A 17,286-nucleotide genomic window follows, 5' to 3' on the forward strand; every position below is an offset into this window, starting at 1 on the left:
GTTAATAGTAAAAAAATGAAGCAGGAAGGGGTGGGACCCTTACTATCAGAGGGGGATCAGCTGGTTGATGAAAACAAAATAAAAGCGCAGATTCTGAACTCATATTTTTCATCTGTCTACACAAATGAGGAACCAGTAAGTGAAGGTTTCCTTCTTAACAGTCCCAAATCTAGTAATACAACTAATGATGCATGGTTCACACATGAAGAAATTCAAAAGAGACTAGAATATGTTAAGATTAACAAAGGTCTGGGGCCAGATGGTATTCATCCCAGGGTAATTAGCGAGCTTAGCTCTGTGATTGCCAAACCTCTTTACTTAATTTTTCAGGATTCATTGAGATCTGGCATAGTGCCGAGAGACTGGCGAATTGCTAATGTGGTGCTTCTATTCAAAAAAGGATCCCGTTCTCAGCCTCAAAACTATAGGCCAGTTAGTCTGACGTCAGTGGTAGGAAAGCTTTTCGAAGGGTTAATAAAGGATAAGATACTGGACTTCATAGCAAATCATAATACTATGAGTTTGTGCCAGCATGGTTTTATGCATAATAGATCTTGCCAGACTAACTTAATTTCTTTTTATGAGAAGGTAAGTAGAGACCTCAATTCTGGGTTGGCAGTGGATGTGATTTACTAAGACTTTGCTAAAGCACTTGATACAGTGCCACACAAAAGGTTACTGGTTAAATTAAGGAATGTTGGCCTGGAACATAGTATTTGTACCTGGATAGAGAACTGGCTAAAAGATAGACTACAAAGAGTGGTGGTAAATGGAACATTTTCTAATTGGACCAGTGTTGTTAGTGGAGTACCTCAGGGCTCTGTACTAGGTCCCTTGCTTTTCAACTTGTTTATTAATGACCTGGAGGTGGGCATTGAAAGTACTGTTTCTATTTTTGCAGATGATACTAAATTGTGCAGAACTATAGGTTCCATGCAGGATGCTGCCAATTTTCAGAGTGATTTGTCTAAACTGGAAAACTGGGCAGCAAACTGGAAAATGAGGTTCAATGTTGATAAATGCAAGGTTATGCACTTTGGCAAAAATAATATAAATGCAAGTTATACACTAAATGGCAGTGTGTTGGTAGTTTCCTTAAATGAGAAGGATCAAGGATCTTTGTAGATAACGTTGTCTAATTCTGGGCAGTGTCATTCTGTGGCTACTAAAGCAACTTGCATAAAAAAGGGCATTAACTCAAGGGATGAAAACATAATTATGCCTCTTTATAGGTCCCTGGTAAGGCCTCATCCAGAGTATGCAGTGCAGTTTTGGACTCCAGTCCTTAAGAGGGATATAAATGAGCTGGAGAGAGTGCAGAGACGTGCAAGTAAATTGGTTAGAGGGACGGAAGACTTAAATTATGAGGGTAGACTGTCAAGGTTGGGGTTGTTTTCTCTGGAAAAAAGGCACTTGTGAGGGGACATGATTACACTTTACAAGTACATTAGAGGACATTATAGACAAATAGCAGGGGACCTTTTTACCCATAAAGTGGATCACCGTACCAGAGGCCACCCCTTTAGACTAGAAGAAAAGAACTTTCATTTGAAGCAACGTAGGGGGTTCTTCACAGTCAGGACAGTGAGGTTGTGGAATGCCGGGTGATGTTGCGATGGCTGATTCAGTTAATGCCTTTAAGAATGGCTTGGATGATTTTTTGGACAGACATAATATCAAAGGCTATTGTGATACTAAGCTCTATAGTTAGTATAGGTATGGGTATATAGAATTTAATTAAAAGTAGGGAGGGGTGTGTGTATGGATGCTGGGTTTTCATTTGGAGGGGTTGAACTTGATGGACTTTGTCTTTTTTCAACCCAATTTAACTATGTAACTATGTAACTATGTATAGAGAAGCATTTTTTCAAAATGTTTTAATCTTTGTTTATTTAAAAAGTTCAGATGATTGCAAATATATATAGCGATGAAGAAATTAAGCACTCCAGTATTTATTGTTAATAATTATTTATTCCATTATGCATACCAACATTTCGGTCCACATTTGGACCTTGATAAAGGTCCAAATGTGGACTGAAACGTTGGTATGCACAGTGAAATAAATAATTATTAACAAGAAATACTGGAGTGCTTATCTTCATCATTTATTCGAGTCAGAGTGCGGATACACACCTGGACTGTATGTGTATATATATATATATATATATATATATATATATATATATATATATATATATATATATATATATATATGTAGGATTGTGTATTTTAATTAAAATATTGTGATTCTCTGGAAAGAGTGCTGGTCCTTTTGAACTATGTGAATTATTTACCGTAATTAAAATTGTGATGGCCTTTCTGCAAGTTTGAGCATTTTGGATAATGAATATGTGGATAACGGATAACGAATTTCTGGATAACAGATACAGTTTTTGTAGTATTTTACAGAGTTAAACCCATTGAATTCTGCTCCCCTTGTGCCCCCTATATAAGGCTGCATTGTAAACTTGAATATGGGCTTTTGCCACATGCCTGCTTAGGATTCTCACATCAAATAAATTATGGCTGACATTTCAATCCACGCTAACTTATTTCCTAAGTATTGCTACTTGTTTTACGAGTGTACAATAAAAGATTGTCATTTTATGATCCATTAAAAGAAGATGAAAAAAATTTAAAATTTACCTCTAATTTCTGCGCACTGAAAATTAAACTGGCAATTGTTCAAAAAAGTTATTAAAATTATAATGACTGGAGATATTTTGTGATCAACTACCAGCATTAAAATGAATAAATTACTATGGGAAGTTAAGCAATTTGTAGACTATTTGTAAAGAAAATGGCATAAATTGATAGTGTTCAGCAAAAAATCCAATTAATAAGAATAAAATCATTTCATTGAACTATGAAAAAGTATAAATGTGACAGCAACTTTTTGTAGGAAGTTAACTGTGACTTAATAGAATCTGGATTGTGTTGGTTTAATTACATGTTTTTGGTCCATCATTAGGTTAGAACTCCTAAACCTATAATGTTACACATATATACAAAAATATTGTTATGAGATTTACTTTTGCCTTAAATTAATTTTCTTCAAGGCACCTATGCTCTAAATTAGATATTTTCACACTATTGGGGGAATGTAATATGTTTTGTTAGCACAAAAAACATTCGCAAACACTTTTGTGAACGTTTAACAACCAAGAGTTTCATTGTTTGCATCCTTTATGACCAATTTCAGACCTAAACAAATGGCTTTTGTGAACATTCGCAGTGTATGTAATAAAATGTAGCAGTCGCAACAAAATACTGTATATACATATATATACATTGTAACGTGCTCATATAATCCAATAAAAAAATGTTGGACATTTCTAAATCACAACATATTTATTTTTCTTCTTTTTTAAATATTTAATGACCCAAACCAAAGCAGCAGTGTGTGATGCTCCTCAATGCCATTTTGAAATTCCATTTTCTGCCACAGTTTTTTGAAAAAAATCTATTGAAAATTGTTGCATTTATAATTTTTCCAGTAAACTAGCAATTGTGCAAGTTCCAAATTTTTGTGCCTGTTCATAAATGAGTAAAAATCAATTTAATCATGCAGGACATGCGTCCCGTATTTACCACCTGCTCAGGGCAGGCATTATATGGTATATAAACCCAAATAGTAAATTGATGTAAAGTTGTCCAGAGTACTTCTCTGAGAACGTTTGCAGTTTACTTTCACATTCTATTTTTAGTGGTTTCTAAGATATTTGGGTCTGGTAAAAAACATCAAACCTATACGCCCTCTTCTTCTCTCTGGTAATCTTCGGGACTTCTTCCGGCACTTTGGCAATCTCCGTGACTTTCGGTGCATGCGCAGTTGTTAAAAACCGTCAAATTACGCATGCGCTGATATGGTGCTTACTGCACAAAGATTACAGAAGAGAAGAAGATGGCGCCCGTGAAATCCGATGAGCTGAATCTGCAACAAGGGGTAAGTAAAGAGTTAGGGGCATTTACAGAGGGTAACACCTAGGCTGGAGGGGAGCAGGGAGGGGGTCTATGTAGTGTAGGGGTTAGGGGATTTTAATATAAAGGGTTTGTTTCTCCTTTAAAGCATTTAATTTAGCCTATACTATGTCCTGTCCATTTGTTGAGAATTACTCTACAGTGTACAGTATATCTTACAGCTGATTAAGAGAAAGCTGGTTAACATTCATAACATAAATGTTATTAATTAATTTAACTTTAAAATAGGTAAAGGCTACTATGTTTCACATGCCTAATTGCAGAAAGCAAAGCACATAGTGGGAGTGTATGAAAAATAAATATTGCAGGCAAGCCATTACATATAATGCTTGGTGTGGTGTTCATGCAAATGGCCTGTAGATTTCACTGTGCTCATATGTATACTGTGCTCATACGTATACTGTGCATACTTCCTGGTAGCTTAAAAGTGAAAGTGATAGCTTACTGTTGTGTAATACCTGCATGAGCCTGCTAATAAAGCACTGTTATACTGTACTCATCATCGGTTACACAAAACATAACAAATGGCAACAAAAATGGCAGCAGCCTGCACCTTTTCTTCCAAATCCTGGTGAGCCTACTATACCTTTTACTGCTTGGATCCATATGTTTGAAAATTACATTATTGCTGCTGACCAAGGGGAGATTTCTGCTGCTAGAAAGCATGCTTTACTTATTCACTGCCTGGGATCAGAGGGACAGCGTATATTCTATGCATTACCATTACCTGATGAGACTTATGAAACTGCTCTTACTGCTATAAAGAAATTTGTCGTGCCAAGAGTAAATGTGATTGATGAAAAATATAAATTCCTCCAACATGGACAGCATAATGGCAAATCCATAGAACAATATGTTGCAGGTTTGAAAGAGCTGGTTGTTACTTGTGACTTTGGGAATCTAACAGATGAAATGCTAAGAGACCAAATAGTGAAAAAACCAACTCACCTCGCATTAGAGAGAGACTGTTTCTAGAGCAGTATTTAACCCTTGCAAAGGCTATTGAAAACAAATTGAAAACAAACCAAACTGAAACAGCAGTGGCAGAGGCCAAAACTCTCAGTCAGAGAACTGCTGGGAATGTACAGATTGTGAATTCAACGCTGTGGCCTAATAATGCACAGTCATAGGCAAAATACAGTGCTAAGGAAAGGGATTCGCCTACACTACAAAACCGTGAAGCAAATAGTGCTTTCGCTGTGGTTCAACACAACACACTGCAAATCATGTTACATGTCCTGCAAAAGTGGTACGGTGCCGCAACTGCACAAAAGTAGGAAATTTTGCTAAGATCTGCCGTAGTTCTGCTAAAGATGTTCATGAAGTCACTACTACAAATGTCACAGTATTAATAGTGGATAAAGCTGGTACATTTATTCAAGACAAGTTTATATGCACTGTCAGTGTCAGTCCTGCTTCTGCTGACAAGGGACACTCCATTAACCTGATGCTTGATACAGGTTCAGCTGTTTCTATACTACCAAAGGATATTTCCTTGAAATACTTTGCAAAAGATCCGCTTGTTGCACCTGCCCTGAAACTGGTCAGTTACTTAAAGGATCCAATCCCTGTGCTTGGTTGCTTGCCAGTGACGGTACAATTTGAATCAAATACTGCAAAATGTGACTTTTACATTGTGAATAAGGGTACTGCTATACTTGGAAGGGATCTCTTTGCTGCATTAAACCTACAATTAGTTGATGGTCTCATTACTACAGCACCAGTGCCTGCCGCACAGCCAGTGTCTAAAATTTCACCACAAAGCAACACTTCACTGGGCTGTGCAAAGAACTTTGTACACAAAGTTAGGTTGAGACCAGATTTAAAACCAGTACCATTTTCTGATTCAGCATGGGAAAAATTTGCTATTGATATTGTCGGTCCTTTTACAGATGCTCCTATAGACTCCAGATTTGCTATAACCTTGATGCACTATTACAGTAAATGGACAGAAATTGCATTTGTTTCTCATATAACATCAGCTACAGTAATAACATTTCTGTCTACAGTCTTCAGCAGAGAAGGTAATCCAAAGGAGTTAATATCAGACAATAGACCACAGTTTGTCTCATATGCGTTTGAATATTGTGCATAGGAAAACTTCAGTGTATTACCCACAAGCAAATGGAGAAATCGAGCCATTCAACAGAAGTCTGAAAGAAGCACTACAGACAGCAAATCTTACTGGGAAATCTTGGAAAGTATTAACAACAGAGTTCCTACATAACTACAGAGCAACATGCCATGCAACAACCCAATCATCTCCAGCTGAATTATTACATGGCAGACAGATGCGCAGTAAGTTACACGTTGCAGACATCAAACTTCCACCAAATACTGTTCCTACAATATCATCTACTGCTGACATTGTGAAATGTCAACAAGTCAAATGCAAGGCTTTTACTGACAGAAAATGTGGTCCCAGAGAAGTACACTTTCAGCCTGGATCTTTAGTCAGAATTAAGAAACCAGGAATACTGAAACAAGGACAATCTAAATTTACTACACCACTTGAAGTGAGATGCCAGCAAGGACCATACACATGTGAACTGTCTGATGGACGCATATGGAATGCAAATCGTCTTGCTCCTGTTAGATATGACTTTGGATGAAGGACATTTTCCTACTTCTGATGTCAACTGCAATAGGCCTGAGGAAAGTGAACCTATAAGGCGTACTGAGAGAATCAGAAAACTACCTGCATGGACCAAGGACTATGTGATGTGAATAATGTATATTATTGCTTTAAAATGCATACTGTTTAATGTTGCTGTTTATTATAGTTGTCCAAATGCTTTCCTACTATAGGGGGAATATGTGGTGTTCATGCAAATGGCCTGTAGATGTCACTGTGCTCATACATATACTGTGCATACTTCCTGGTAGCTTAAAAGTGAAAGTGAAAGCTTACTGTTGTGTAATACCTGCATGAGCCTGCTAATAAAGCACTGTTATACTCTACTCATCCTTGGCTACCCAAAACATAACATTTGGGTTTACTCTAATAATTTGTTCTATGGGGCCTATACATCACAATTAAAAGTGTTTAAAAAGTTTTATACCAATGTACCACCAAAAGTTAAACATGTATTTTAAATAATTTCATTATATAAACATATATCCTATGTATATTTTGTTTAAATAGGCTTAATGCTAACAAATTGAAATGCATTTTAGTGTTTGTCTTATGGATTTAGAATAGAAAAACAACATAATGCATAAGACACTTTGAGATAACAGCTGGCTCAGAACTTTCCTGCACATCATTGTTTCTCCAGCATGTTTTAAATTATTTAAAAGCCAAGTACAGGGTAAATGATCACCGCATCTGTCACTGACATAGAGAGAACCCTCACTCGCTGCAGCACCAGATGTGTTTATTTTCACCATACACTAACTAGCTATTTAATGTGCTTGAGCCTTAGCCAAAAGCTAATTAGGCAAACAACTAAACATTACTTATATTACGTGACATTTATTTATAAATACATCTTTACAATAGCAATGCAGAAAGTAGGCACTGATTATATGTAAAAAAATATATAAAATGTATGTGATTTATGCCATAGGTTAATACGATAATTATAGTCAGTCTTTTGTCCATAAAATACATTATTTTCCTTGTTTCTTATAGAAATTATCCCCAAAAATTTGGTAAAAATTATAATTATCAACAGGTCTAGTGACCATATTAACCAATCAGAAGGCAGCATGTACTTGTTTACATGATTGGAGGATATACATTGATTTGTATGGGTAACAAGACCTGGTACATACATTTATTGATCCAAATTTGTAATGTTTAGTGAATTAGAGATGCCTTGAAAAAAATTAAACAAATTAATTCATATAAATTAAATTCAAAAAGCAGCAAACTTGCCATGTGTTGTGACAAAAAATATTAAACTTTGAGAAAATTTCAAACAGCACTAGACTTTTGAGCCATTTTGCCATAACTTCACTAGTTTGGCAAGTAGTGGAATAGTGGAATATTGTCCAGTTTAGCCATCCGCATGGATTGCCAAATAGTATTTGATGAATTTGAATAGCCAACAGCACAGCTGAAGAGACATTTGCGCAAGTGTTTGTGGGAAAAGGAAATTGCTCACAATATGGCAACCAACACAAATTTATGTTAATTCAGTACTTTATTAAAAAAAAAAAAAGCCCCCTAATGGACAGAATTATCAAAATCCAAGCTTATGGAAAAAAACACAGAGATGAGGAAAGGAACACTGAAATAACTTGTGCAGCTATTTTTTTTAATGCAAGCTTATTTATACAATACAGGTATCGGATCCGTTACCCGGAAACCCGTTATCCAGAAAGATCAGAATTACGGAAAGGCACTCTCCCATAGACTTGGATAATATGGTTCGCACACCCTGGCCTTCAAAGGTAGACGCCTGGTGCACGGTGTTGGAGGGGTCGGCACCCTCCCAAGTAATCAATTTCAAGAATACACTGGCACTCACTGCTGGTTCAAGCAAGGGGATCCCCTTGCGTGTCTATTTGCAGGAATGCAAAGTTTCAGGGGTATACCCCTTGCTTGACAAAGGAGCATAGCCCCGAAACATTGCATAATAGGAATAACAGGTTGAATAACAGGTCCCATACTTGCACTGTGAAAGTATTCCTGTGTACATTTTTTTTCTGGAAAAAATTGCAAGCCAGTGGGATATATATTGTTCCATTCATATTTAAAGAGGCTGAAAACCTTGAATGTTTTAATAAACTGGGAGAATAAATAAATCATTAAAGTTTTGCCTTTGAGAATATTCAAATTGACTTCTATACAACTTTTCCTTGCTGAGTTTTATCATTTGGAGTGACCAATATTGCATCTAGTACAATTAAAATAAATTGTTGTAAAGATATTGCTTTATGTATATACTTTGGCCCAGCTAGTCCAATCCTATGTGCTATTATTTGGTGGAAGTGTTGTCTGAGATATCTGATATTGATTGGTGCAAATGTAAATTATGTAGCATTGTTTTTTAATGTTACTGTTCTCTTTTTGAGGAATTATAAAACCAGACAGTGTTCCCAGTTAACGGTAAACACGTTGTCTTTGCTTTGGTACAGCTGGATCTGGGGCAATCAAGATGAAAATATGGATTCATAAAGCAAAGATTTATATTTTATAGAGGGTCTATGTGAATATAATTTTTTACATTTAACTTGTTTAACCACCCACACAATTTAAGGTAATATTGTTTTGCAATTTACATAAAGGATTTGTTTCTTTCAGTTTTCATGATAGTAGCAGTTATACACTGCCAATGTAATGAATGTTAAACGGGAGCACTCTTTGCTGTCCTGGCACAGCTAAATAAAACAGCAAAAGCTCACTTCTATCTTAATCTAGAATTGAATGGAAGCAGTTGTTTCATCAGTAACTTAAGTTTTTGCTGTTCTGCCCTGTTGCCACAAAAACAAATTGCAGGGGGTGCTTCTGTTACTGTTGCATGTTCTTGATAAAAGTATTGAAAATTACAAGCATGCTCAGAAAAAGAGCACCCAGACTTCCATAGGGATGCTTTTTTACTCATTTTTGTGGATGAAAAAAACTGACACAAAAAGTGCGCAACTATTTTTTACACTACAGAATATTCATGGTTGTAGCTACTTTTGCATAAAATAACATCACACTGTTCCATTTATTTTCAATGGGGCTAAAAATAATTAGGGACAATTATAAATAAGTTAATTTGCTTAAGAAATTCCCATTGAGTTTTTTTCTGGTGACTTTGTTTTTTTCTCTTTAATAAATTTTGACTATTCAAGGTTTCAGAAAATACTTGCATTCCCTGTGTTATATGCATTTTTTTCTCATATTGGTGATGTTTTACTCTTAATCATCTGTAATGACTACATCTGCTTTGTTAACACACACCTAGGGGCACATTTACTAAGGGTCAAATATCTCGATATTCGACCATCGAATTAAAATCCTTCGGCTTCGAATATCGAAGTCGAAGGATTTACCGCATTTACTTCGATCGAACGATCGAAGGAAAAATCGTTCGGTCGAACGATTAAATCCTTCGAATCAAATAATTCTAAGGATTTTAATCCATCGATCGAACGATTTTCCTTTGATCAGAAATTGCTTAGAAAGCTTATGGGGAAGGTCCCCATAGGCTAACATTGGTACTCGGTAGGTTTTAGGTGGTGAAGTAGGTAGTCAAAGTTTTTTTAAAGAGACAGTACTTCGACTATCGAATGGTCAAATAGTCAAATGATTTTTAGTTCGAATCGTTCGTTTCAAAGTCGAAGTCATAGTCGATGGTCGAAGTAGCCAAAAAAAAACCTTTGATATTCAAAGTTTTTTTAATTCTAATCCTTCACAAGCTTAGTAAATGTGCCCCTTAAAGTGGTTGTTCACCTTCTAATTCTTTGTTCAGTTGTTTTAAAATTTTCACCAGAAATAAAGAGGGGGATCACCGACTTCGTAAACTGTTCTAAATTATACATTAGTTGATACATTTATTATCCTTGGCCCTGCTGAGCAGAACCCAAAGTTTCACTAATGGCAACTGTTATAATTGATATAAAAGACAGATGCTGCTGAGAAATGTATCAACTAATGTAACACATTGAAACAGTTCAGAATCAGCACCTGGATTACTGAGTTGAGATACCAGAGACAGGAACATTAATCTTTAAACACCAGTTTTATAAAAACATGGAAAGCAACTGAAAAAGTCTTTATTTCTGGTGAACAATCTGAAAACAACTGAACTGAAAAAAGTGTTTGGATGGTGAATAATCCCTTTAATATACCTTGTTTCACATATCATTATTATACAGACTAAACAATTAACAGGTCCCTTATTGTTATGGAAGTACTCACTGTCCAACTTCTTGGAGTACTGTAACTGGACAAAGCATATACTGAGCCTGAACGGTGATTGGTTTCTGATCTAGAAAAACAGAAAGAGACAGATTATTGAATGTGTTTTCGAGAAGTAATAAAACTTTATCTTACAACAAAATACATAATGGACTGTTTTACTAAGCTGCTACAACTACATTGTAATATTACGGTACAGGGCTGACAACACAATGTCTTAATATAGCCCGATTAATATAAATAATTGAAAATCAGTATGAAGAAAAAAAATGTAATTGTTAATCCTCCAGTTTCCTGCAATATTCCTAGCTAATTCAATTAAAATTACATTGGTGTATAGTCCACCACTTGCTTATTTACTTCAATGTATTCTGTGTAATATATATCATTACTATGTACTGAAAGATGAATAAATAACTTTGGACCATAAATGTCAACATGTACAGGTTTCTTGCTACAGTGGTCACACATGGTTTCTGCCCAGGTTTCCAAAATCCTCCTTCTTCTGTCTTTAAAAAATATATATATATATCCCTATTATATATGTACAGACATCACTATATGTAAACTTTGCATCTAAAACTGAGCTGTTGGTTGCCAATCAAAACCTGGTATGAAGGAAGGTCCACCTTTATAAATCCTGATATTGAATGTAATAATACATTAATTCTGTTTTGGGGTTAAAAATACAGAATAAAAGCATTAAAGAGAAATAAATTCTAGCCCTTATACTGCCCCCCTCCAAGCTCCCTCCCCACAAGAGACATCTTCCCCTGTCTTCAGATCCTTTAAGGCAGCCATACACAGATATTATAATCCAAAATAATGTTTTGTACGATATTCAATGCGTGTATGGTGGGAGACGACGCAACTGATATTGGCAAAAGATTTGGATATCGGTCATCTCTTTGATCAGTGAAGATGGAAAATTTTGATCTGGCACCTTTGAAGGTGTCTGAAAATCAGCAAGGGGTTTCTGAATCAGCAGATGAAGGTAGAATTCTATTGTTTCTACATATTTATCGGATAATTCAGCTCTTAGCATTTGTAAGGAAACAAACTATCTTTCCTACAACCAATCGGCATAGGAAAGATCGTAATTGTAACGTGTATGGGCCACCTTAGTTCACAAACACTGATCTTGCAGGAGCATGCACAAATTATTATTTGTTCAACTGTGCATGCTCCCACAAGATCCATATCAGGAAATTGACAGAAAAAAATATACAAATAAATAAAGAAGAAGATGGTGTCTTTGAACTCCACTGCACAACCTTGCAAATTTATGACTTGTCCCACACAGGGACACTTTTGAACAGAATTAATGTTGTGAGAGGGGGGCTGAGAATGGGCTAGGATTTATTTCTCCTTTAAAAACCACAGCCCTGGTTTAGTATTTCTGCTATATTTGAAATGCCTTTCAAAAGTGGACATTTATACATGAATATGTACTGTATATCTATGTTAGGATTTTAAAGGAATGTAATCCCTCTAAAAATATTGGTTCTAGATAACAATAAGGTCTATTTTTTCTCTTACTAATAAAAATGCTGGCATGATTTATTTTTTAACTTTGCGGTAAGTAAAAGAGGAAGTAGCATGTCACATTTGAAATTTCTTTGCAACAGTATTGGATGACAGATTTTAAATTTAGTATACTTACGTATTATTGTCTTGTTCACTTCATAAGTACAAGTAATGAGATTAGCATCGTGCCCTAATAAAAATCCATTCCCTCTCAAGACAACTTGAAATTCAACTATAAAATAATATGACAAATGTTAGATTAGAAAGATAAATAGAAATATGAACCCCTGTGAACAAGTCTGCAATATTTTTTGCCATATCAATATTCAAAGAAATCAAAAGTATACAAGATATACCAAGATATGCTAGAATGGCACCAGAAGTTATACAAACATTTTAGGGCAGAGACACACACTGCGATTTGGGGAGATTAGGCCTCACGAGAAAACTTTGGGCAACTTCAGAAAACAAAGCGATCCGCCAGAAATTTTCATTCTAGCGGGCGGGAAGTCAGGGGAAGCAGTTCAGGGAGATTAGTCGCCCCGAAGAAGAGGAGATTTGACTAATCTCGCCGTATCCCTGCGTGTGGCTCTGCCCTTAGAGATGCACCAAATACATAATTATTTTAGATTTGCACAAATATTGAATTTCTAATAAAACATTTAGTTGAATATATAACTAAACGTCAAACCAAATTTGCATATTCACATATGAGTAACTAAAACAAATAACAGCTTCATCAGTGAAAAAAAGTTAAGGGCAAACATAAGTCCTTATCTATGACCCCCCCCCCCATGCATATTTATACTATAATACCTTTATGAATATATATTCAAGTGTGGTTGCTACTCAACAATGTAGTTTTCTTTACCTAAGCATTACACTATTTTAAGCAGTTGCAAAATTCCATCACGGACTGTGTGGTTAAAAAGGGTAGTGAGTTACTAAGAATTTCTAAAGCACATGATAAATCTTTGCAGATTGTTTAAAGGACATTATAGAAAAATAGCAAAGGAACATTTTTCATATAGAAATTAACCAAATATATTGAGCCCTTTAGGTGGAGGAAAGGTCACAAACCAGTAAAACATTAACTCACTCATCTATTCACGTGAAATGATTTTATATATACTGAACAAAAATAAATAGAACAATCATGGGACTTAATACAGGTATGTTATATGTATCTGGAAAACTGTTATCGATAAAGCTCCGATTACTGGAAGTCCCATAAACTCCATTTTAATCAAACTATTCCCTTTCTTTAAAATTATTTTTCCTCTGTAGTAATCATTTTTAGTAGACTTAAGGTATGGCAATCCATATTACAATTCCTATCTGGAAAACCCATGTGCCGAGCATTCTGAATAACAGGTTCCATATCAAAAAGGTTTATTTAGTTAGCATGTTGACTAAATATTTATTATTGTTTTTTTCTCCATGCATTAAGTACTGTGAGTGTTTGTTTGCCTATTTTATTTATTTGCCTATTCAAGATCACTCTCATAATAACACAAGGAGATTGCATTTTTATTGACAGTGTACACTACAGTGTAACTCTCATGTGTATATATATTATTATTTTTTGTATTAGCCTTTGTGTCAGTGGTTTTACTTAATATGCTTAATTTTATATTCTAATCTTATAAGAAACTTTTATTTTAGTAGTGATAACTGTGTACAGACATTGTATGTGGTAAATTTGCACTATATATCAGATGAGAGATTACCAAGGAATACATAGCTAAATATGGGCAGGTTTATTTTAATCCTTCTCAAAAGAAGGATTGTAAAAATCACCATATTTATCCACTAATTTTGCATTAATATTTATTTTTTAAGGTGTTTTGTCTTATATTTCCTGTTTTGAAAAATCTACAAGCTTGTAGTTTGATGTTGAATAATTCTACTAACTGAAAAGGCATCCATAAACTGGGATTAAATATTAGGTTGCAGTGTATCCATAGCTGAAGCAGAGACCCAATAAATAGTAAGAGGTAAATAAATATATAATGTGTGCATGGAATAAGTTTAGTGTAGTTACCCTCAATCACTTTTATTTATTTTTTTGGATCAACATCCTTTCCATAAAAACATGCTTCCATGAATATTTATCTGGCTATAAGGCAGAATAGTACAAGCGGAGAAGGTTTATTTCATTTGGTACAACTACAAAGTAATATCCAGCAGCAAAAAATCTAATGTACTCTACAATCAAGATATAGGCTGTAGCAGCAAAAATCATCTTACCCCCTACACAGACAGAAGATGGATCCACATAGAGAATTTCTGTGCAAGACTTCTCTAAAATCTATAACAAAAATTGCCATGTTAGTTTTACAAATAAATTAAAATGGCTTTATTATATACAATTAACACAACAGATAACACATTTAGGACACATTTCAAATTTAGTATCCATGCAATGTATTACATCTGGTACAGAGATCAGTATAAATGCAGCACACATACTTTTTTAATTAAAGGTCCTCCTTCAGATGTGCCATGTGTCCATGTTCAGCATGTTGGAAGCTATTTTGAGTTCAGCTGTTTAACAAATGTTCTTCATTGAGATGCTTCAACACTGGCATTTGTAAGCTAATTTTGCCTGCTGCAAATACAGTAAACCAGTGGCTAAATATTTAATCTCCTTGACCTGAACTGAAAACCAGATAGGTGACTTTGTAAGAGACTTCCAGTTCTTTATATCCCCTATATGTGCTCATAGGGTGAATAGTGTTTATGCTATGAATGCATGTGCTGTTCATAGAAGAAACACTTCATTGACTGTAGCGCAGGGGCGATCCTGGTCATTTTGTCGTCTGAGGCGACCTTCCTTTTGCCGCCCCCACCCCTCCCCATGGCACTCACCTCTTCAGCGCCGGAGGGGGTCGGGGGCGGTCCATGTCTCGTTGGAGGAGTCGGGGTGGTCCACGCTGCCAGTGCAGAGAGCACAATTGCTCACTTTGCACTAGAAGAGCCGAATTTCCAGGTTGAAAAGCAGAAATTCGACTCATAGTTACCGGTAGCTGCATTTTTGCCGCCCCTGGCAAACAGGGGGGCACTGCTGCCTGAAGCGAGTGCCTCAATTCACCTCATTGGTGGAGCGCCCCTGCTGTAGCGAAGCCCCATTCATTTATATCCAAGAACAACAAAGGTAAGAACAGCAAGTACAGGAGGCACAGACAGTGAAGAAAAAACCCTTCGATAAAAACTAAAAACCTTAACAGGAAATCAGTTAAATGGTCAATTTACAATAATTCTATATGTACTGAGTATTTAGTATACAATACATATATTATATATATATGTATTTTATGTTATAAGATGGAGTAAAAATCTTATTTATTTTATCTATTATTTTTCTACAGGACTGCAACAGAACAGTGAAAAAGTCTTTTAGGAGGTCAAAGGGACCTTGTCCCCATTCCCTAAAGCTGTGTAGTAGTCATCCTGGGATGCCCTGATTCAGAGCATGGGCCCAGTTCATAGATGCTGTGCCATAACACTTTATAGTACCATGTTAGTTTGCACTATTTTGCTAGTCAGTAATATAGACCCCCACATATCAGTATTACAGGCATTACTCTAATGTATTAGATGCATGTTGCATTTTCCTTTTATCTGCATAAAGTTTATCTGCTATATTTGTGTACTGCAGTATTTATTCTCTAGTTGGATATCCTGGGAGGCATTAGTACTCATTAGATAAGGCCTGACTGCTAGCCTATCCTCAACTATTAATTTGCCTATTCCTTGTTGCACCATGCTTAATCTGATATGAACTCTATAATAAGCAGGCTCCCTGTCAGTTCCGCTGCATAAAGTTCTGTTTTTCTAAACAGTAAGAACACTCCAGCTGACACCTTGGGCTCCTTTTTTATAGACTGCTATCCTGTAGTTATGCGTTTGATGTCCAGTGGCCTCAAAGGTGCGGGCTAATAGAGCAAAAGAGTATTTTTTTTTAAAAAACATTGCCCCACCAGAGGTAGGCCACCTGCACCAGGAGGGGACTCCTCGTTTAAATTTGGCTTTTTAAGTTACCGGGAGTGGCTTTTTGCCGCCCCTGGTAACTTCTGGGGAGCTGCCGTCTGAAGCAAGGTGCTCACCTTGCCTCGTGGCAGAAACGCCCCTGGTTGGGGCACATACATGCACATAATGAGCTAATTCTGCACCTTGCTCATTATAGGCATGCTTATGACGTCAGAAGCTTGTTATGCTCATGAGCTCTGACTGACATGGCTGCTCGCACCAAGAGCTCTTTCCTGGTGCGAGTGTTCTATTGCTGGTGGGGGCAATTCTTTCATGAAAAAAAAAAACTATGACTGTTACCTCCAAAAGGAGTAAGAGCTCTATTAGCCTACACCTTTGGTTGGGGATGAAGTGTTTATGTTCATTTTCACCAGCAGGGCTGCAGTGATGAGGGGAACTTGCAGTTTAGTCTATAGAATTGAGAGTGGAACTCAGGGCACATCTTTTCCTGTCACTATATTAAACTTTTTAATGATTGTCAACAACATTTTTTTTAAAAAACTACCTTCCTAAAACTTCTCTGACAGACTTTTCCAAGAATCAGGCCAGATTAAAAACAGTTCAGTATCTAAACAACAGCAGCATCTATATTTGTCACCTTTTTTTAGTGCTCTACAACTGCAATGTGAAAAACTACATATATTTATGCAAATATAGAGGTTTGCAAGTTGAAGCCAACAGCTGCAAAATATATGTGGCCTAGTAATAAAAGATAAAAAACTGTTTGCAGTTGAAGATGGGACTAAATATTTTGCTATATTTGTTTAGGGCTACTAAAATTTGACTTTAAAAAAAGTTATCATAAAAAATAAGAAAGCGTGTTTTATTCCTGCTCTTCACCAAACTCTGTGAGAATACTGATACATTGCCTGCAGCAGAATGAACAGGAA

At 35.9% G+C, this 17,286-nt stretch overlaps 1 protein-coding gene across 1 annotated transcript in view; it reads right to left on the minus strand.

Moving 5' to 3' along the window:
• The window catches only part of antxr2.S (ANTXR cell adhesion molecule 2 S homeolog), a 113,364-nt gene that overhangs the window by 66,257 nt on the left and 29,821 nt on the right, over positions 1 to 17,286 (minus strand). The window contains exons 8-10 of the mRNA XM_018243549.2: positions 14,615 to 14,675; positions 12,501 to 12,596; positions 10,838 to 10,907 (exon numbers count right to left, since the gene is read on the minus strand). Of these exons, the coding sequence (XP_018099038.1) occupies positions 10,838 to 10,907; positions 12,501 to 12,596; positions 14,615 to 14,675 (227 nt within the window). The remainder of the gene's footprint in view (positions 1 to 10,837; positions 10,908 to 12,500; positions 12,597 to 14,614; positions 14,676 to 17,286) is intronic.

Source organism: Xenopus laevis, chromosome 1S (genome assembly GCF_017654675.1).
Source record: "Xenopus laevis strain J_2021 chromosome 1S, Xenopus_laevis_v10.1, whole genome shotgun sequence".
NCBI lineage: Eukaryota > Metazoa > Chordata > Amphibia > Anura > Pipidae > Xenopus > Xenopus laevis.